The sequence below is a fragment of the Otolemur garnettii genome, unplaced genomic scaffold (assembly GCF_000181295.1).
Source record: "Otolemur garnettii isolate 467f Iridium unplaced genomic scaffold, OtoGar3 scaffold00066, whole genome shotgun sequence".
NCBI classification, from domain to species: Eukaryota; Metazoa; Chordata; class Mammalia; order Primates; family Galagidae; genus Otolemur; species Otolemur garnettii.
Genome location: NW_003852461.1, coordinates 10,214,435 through 10,220,434, shown reverse-complemented (window position 1 = coordinate 10,220,434; position 6,000 = coordinate 10,214,435). Strand labels below are relative to the sequence as shown.

At 40.4% G+C, this 6,000-nt stretch overlaps 1 protein-coding gene across 1 annotated transcript in view; it reads right to left on the bottom strand.

Annotated features, from left to right (window-relative positions):
• Positions 1 to 2,727: 2,727 nt before the first annotated feature.
• EFCAB7 (EF-hand calcium binding domain 7) overlaps positions 2,728 to 6,000 on the bottom strand; it is a 40,304-nt gene continuing 37,031 nt past the window's right edge. Inside the window, exons 12-13 of the mRNA XM_023515123.1 lie at positions 3,440 to 3,547; positions 2,728 to 2,979 (exon numbers count right to left, since the gene is read on the bottom strand). Of these exons, the coding sequence (XP_023370891.1) occupies positions 2,905 to 2,979; positions 3,440 to 3,547 (183 nt within the window). The 3' untranslated portion in view covers positions 2,728 to 2,904. The remainder of the gene's footprint in view (positions 2,980 to 3,439; positions 3,548 to 6,000) is intronic.

Sequence of the window (6,000 nt, the reverse complement as noted above, 5' to 3'; positions counted from 1 at the left end):
GAGCTCATGAGTTCGAGACCAGTCTGAGCAAGAATGAGATCTCATCGCTAAAAACTAGCTGGGTATTGTGGGGGCACCTGTAGTCCCAGCTACTGAGGGGGCTGAGGCAAGAGGATCACTTTGAGCTCAATAATTTGGATTTTAGGTTGCTGTGAGTTTATGACACCATGGCACTCTACCCAGGGTGATAAACTGAGACTCTGTCTCCGAAAAAAGAAAGAAAGATACTCCAAGTTAGATAGACAGTGAAAGAATCAAATTTTTGTTTCAGTTGTTTTTTAACCTGTTAATTAATAAGATGAAAAACAAAGTCTAGGTAAATGGAATTGAATAGTAATAAGACTTTTAATACTTATGGTTCTAGTTTTAATGTATACATATCCTTAAGAATTAGGAAAACTTCATGTTCTATGTAAATTTATTTTTATTTTCCACCTATTTCATTCAACCACTCTACCGATATTCACTGGGTATCTCTCACATCCTAGTTTCTAGGGCACAGTCTGGAGTTATTACTGTTGTGCATTCAACCTGGCCAGGGGTGCAGGGGAACCAATAGCAATTCCCATGCAGCGTGGCGGGCGCTGCCGCAGGAGTGAGAGCTACGTGTGAGGCCGTCGGAGACTACTGGCAAGGGAAGTGATTGGCAAAGGAGTCTTGGGAAAAGTGACGTATTCCCTGAGACATCAACGAAGAGTAAAGAGGAAAGAATGACTCTCCAGGCAAGAAGGAAAGGCCACATACAAATGGTCTGAGGAGGGAGAGAATGTGGAAATTGGGAGAAACTACAGGAGTATGGGTGGAAAGAAGCCTGAAAAGAAATGGTCAGAAGTAAAACGAAAATCTGAAGAACACAGTGTCTAACAGTGGAGAGAAGACTTTAAAATATCCTCTGGACAAGGAAGTTACTGATGTCCTGGGAGCAAACAACTGGTTGAATTAACTGGAAAAAATGAATGGGAGTCAAGAAAGTAGATGTCGCCAAGGTGGGCAATTCCTTCAAGTGCTTTCACCAGGAAGAGGAGGGGAGAAGAAAGATGATAAGATGGGAAGCGAGAAGTTTCTTAAAAAGATAAAGAGGCTAAAACATGAGTAAATAACAAGGGAGAAAAGCCATTATCGGGGGAATGTAGATGAAACTCAGCCATGGGGAGTTTCAGTGAGGCAGGGATCAGATCCCAGGGGAGACGGGGCCCCTGACGTCCTTCCAGTCAGTGGGGCCTCCTGCTTTTCAAATTAAACCATAAGTAAAATTACCTTAGAAAAGAGCATAGTTAATCTGTGCAAAACTCTGAAAAAAGGAATCGCCTCTCAAAACTCAAGAAGACATTCTTGTATGTTAATCAAGTACATTTGATTGGTTACAGAATTACTATCAATCTATGCGTCAAATATTTCAGGACTTGAATTAAGTTCTTCTGGATATTCCAGTACCACAATATTCAAGTAATCTTTAAAAATTAATTTAAAAATCCACAAATGTAGCCTAGTTTTTAAGGCATCCCAAAGGTTGCCCCTAAAGTCACCCTAAATATGGAAAATGGGAAATTGTAGCTAAATATACCTTTATTCACAAAATAGTCATTATAAAATTTTACAAGGAGGTGTCTGTGTATATTCGCGGATTCCCTTGGGTTTATATTCACCTGGAAAAGTCTGACTTGAAACAAAGTATCTTTGTATTTTCTACTGACTAATTGAAAATGAGACAGTTAAGACAGTTTTGGGTTTTTCCCCCTCTAATGGAAAAAGGGGCTTAAAAAGGGTTGCTCCATTTAGTGACAACCTTTAAACCCCTTTCCTGGTGGAAAGTGAAGTTTAAGTGCTTGTTATTCTTTTTTCTTGAGTTCCCAAGTTCCAATTATACCACTTTATGTCACCTATCATCCTATTGTAAAAGTCCCTTTACAATTTGGGGGCATATATAACTTTATTATACGCTTTCAATATCATAGCCAGATCATTAATGTCTCATAATTCAATACTTTGTAAAGTAGAACAGAAAGTATGATCACAGTTACAGGGTTTTCACAATTAATAAAATGCTTTCACATTTTATTGCTTTAAAAATAATTTTTTTTTTTTTTTTGGAGGCAGAGTCTCACTCTGTTGCCTGGGTAGGATCCACGGCAATAGCAACCTCATACTCTTGGGCCCAAGTGAGCCTCTTACCTCAGCTTCCGAAATAGCTGGGACTATAGACAGTTTCACTATGTCACCGTGGGTAGAGTGCTGTGGTGTCACAGCTCACAGCAACCTCAAACTCTTGGGCTTAAAAGTGATTCTCTTGCCTCAGCCTCCCAAGTAGATGGGACTACAGGTGCCTGCCACAGCACCTGGATATTTTTTTGTTGTAGTTGTCATTGTTTAGCAGGCCCAGGCCAGGTTCAAACCCACCAACCCTGGTGTATGTGGTTGGCACCCTAAACTATGGGCGCTGAGCCTATATTTTTTTTTAGATTTTAAAGAATCAGTGTGATAAACCTAAAGTATAAAAAATTTTATAGAGTTCCTTATATTTTATTTTTTAAAATATCACCTGTAATTTTATTTTGACTTATTATCTTTAAAAAAGTACTGAGAGAGGAGGTGCCTCTGGCTCAAAGGAGTAGGGTGCCGGCCCCATATGCCAGAGGTGGCGGGTTCAAACCCAGCCCTGGCCACAAACTGCAAAAAAAAAAAAAAGTATGCTCAGATGTCCCACTAAAACAAGAAGGCCATACATTAAAAACATTATTTATATTTTAATAATAAAGTATACAACATGGACATAAATGTAAATGCATATAAATTAAATAGATTATTATGTAGGTACATCAGTTAAATTAAGTAATATTAGTTGATTAAAGAATAACAGACTAAATCTGAAATAATTCTTAGTTTGATAGTTCCAGGCAGGATTATTTAAGAAATAAGGGAATATACACAATAATGTGTCCATTCTTGTCGTTCATTCAGAGGCATTACATGTTGACAAACCTGCACAGAAAAACAGAGAGCTTTTACTTTCTGTTTATCTATTGTTATTTGTAGATTATTTCTCAATAGGACATTTTGAGGCCCAGTATAAAAAATACTCCTGTGCAGCAGATTCTATGGCATTGTCCTTACAGGGACGGGCAAACCACGACCTGGGGGCTAACAGCACGATCTGGTCTGACTCCCAGCCGACATCCCAGTCCTTAGCTGGTGTGTGAGCGCGTGAAGAAGTGTGGCAGAAAGAGAAGCAAACACCTTCCCAGAGCTACAGCTCCCAGTTACTCACCCAGATAAGGAACAGAATTGGGTTAGAATCGCAGAAGGAGACTGATATAAATATCAGACTTAAAATAGTTTCTACCTCATTTCATAATTACACGCTTATCCATAGCACTAACTGCCAAAAATTTCCTTTCACAGAGATAAAACAGAAGGCTCTACTTAGAAAACAATGCATTACCATCGTAGATTTTGGTGCCACTTCTACTGCAAACACGTCGAGGCCTCTGTTGTTCACACAGTTTCTACTTAATTCGTTGTCGATGTGAATAATCACTTTATCATCTGACTACAAAAAAAAGGTTTCATAAGTTGCTGGTCCTTTCCTTAATAATTATAGAGAAATATAAAACTCAAAACAAACTCTGAAATTCTATTCTAACATCATGCACTCCCACTACAGACTCATACAGACCGGCTCCTTTTCCAGCTTTGTACTCATGTCTTTCCTCATTCACTCTCTCTCCTGTCTGTCGCTGATTATATAAACTGTTTTCTTCTACATGTGACTTAAATTTACCCTTCATTCTTCATTCCCAGGGCCACACCGTCTCATCCTTGGTTGCTATGGCAATAGTCTCTACTTCTTTTATTCTATCTCTAGTTTTCTTTTTTCTTTCTTTCTTTCTTTTTTTTTTTTTTGAGACAAAGTCTCAAGCTGTCCCCCTGGGTAGAGTGCTGTGGTGTCACAGCTCACAGCAACCTCCAACTCCTGGGCTCAAGCGATTCTCTTGCCTCAACCTCCCAAGTAGCTGAGACCACAGGTGCCCACCACAACGCCTGGCTTTTTTGGTTGTAGTTGTCATCATTGTTGTTTGGTGGGCCCAGGCTGGATTTGAACCCACCAGCTCTGGTGTATGTGGCTGGCATCCTAGCCCCTGAGCTACAGGCGCCAAGTCATATCTTTAGTTTTCTACCCTCCATTCATTCATTTTTTTTTTTTTTGGTAGAGACAGAGTCTCACTTTCTCACCTTCCATAGAGTACCGTGTCATCACACAGCTCACAGCAACCTCCAACTCCTGGGCTTAGGCGATTCTCTTGCCTCAGCCTCCCTAGTAGCTGGGACTACAGGCACCCACCACAATGCCTGGCTATTTTTTTGTTGTTGAAGTTCAGCCAGGGCCAGGTTTGAACCCACCACCCTCGGTATATGGGGCCAGCACCCTACCCACTGAGTCACAGGCACTGCCCTACCCTCCATTCATTCTAATACTACCTTATAACCAATATGCTTAAAACATCCCCTGAATTATGTTCCTCACTCATTCAATAAACATACATTTATTACTATTCTAGGGTCTACAAGGAGTGAGATAAAAGACACAATTCTTGAGCTCTTGCTCCCAGGACAGAGGAGACAGACAAAATAACGAGTGTAGAACCCTCTGCTGAGTCCTGTAATGGAGCCAGGCACGGGGAGCAGCACAGACACAGGAGGACAGAAGCTAGACTGTGGTCTCAGGAAGACTTTATAGAAGAAGTGGCAATTGAGAGAATGGATAATGGCCTCCTAAGATGATAGGAAGCTAGGGAATGCAGATACACGGGAAAAGCTGATAAATGGGAAAAACGCAGGAGTCAGAACTCTCCTGCTAAAGAAACTACAATTGCTCCCCAAGGACTACACAGGCGCAGTGGAGCGTTAGACGACCTGAATCCATTCCTCAACTCTTCTACTACTCAGCTGTGTGACCTTCTGCAATTTAACTTCCCCACACTTCTTTCCTAGGTGTAGAATGAGGATAACACCCAACTTCTGAGAAGTAAATACATTCATATATGCAAATGCTAGGCATATGGTAAGCTAGGAAATATTAGTATTAGTACCACATTTTGGTGAAGAAAGTTTAATTTTCCTTGAGGGAAAAGAAGGAGACGGGGAGGCTGAGAAATGATAAGTAATAGCAGAGCAGAGGAGCTGGGGTAAGCTGATGACTCTCTTGCAGAGAGGAAATCAGGCTGGATTTTAAGAACCACCCTCCAAGGCCTTATGATTTGAAGATTTCAATATACTTACTAGTCGGGGTCCCAAGCTTAATTAAGTCTAAACTCCTCCATCTTACTCCAAAATAACATGCGTGTATCATCTAGATGCATACTACCTGCTACCCACCTTCCTACTACTTCTGCTTCTGCAAGGCAGGTATTCTCACCCCTGCCTCTAACTTCCCATCGACCCTTTGCCATGTCTCTCCTGGTTTCTAAAGGTTGTCTGCTTGATCACTGAAACCCTTGTTACCCTTCAGTGCTCAGTCCCACACCACCATCCCTGCCCCAGTCACAAACCCTTCCCCAACTTCTATGGTCCAAATTCATAATAACTACCAGAGAAACACATAGAATAGAACACCTGTTGCACATACATACAGTACTGCATTGTTTAACATTTAATTTGTCTCATTTCTTTTAAGAGTGTCAGTTTTGTCTTTTCAGCTAGCCCATAAACTCCCTGAAATCAGAGACCAAGTTTTATACTTTCTGGTGGCTCCTATTTTGACTAAAAGAGTTAGTTACATAATATATTCTCAGACTGACTAAATACTCAGCCAAACATTAAATATTTTAAGAAAATTATGGCAGGCGTAAAAATAATATAAATCTTGCCTAGGAACTAAGAGAAAGAAGGCAAGAATACTAAGCACCAAGCCATCAGGTACAAGGTGTTGTGAAAATTTATAATTTCTAAAGAACTGGCTGCTTCTGATGTTAAGAATTTATACATGTTGATCTGTAATAACAA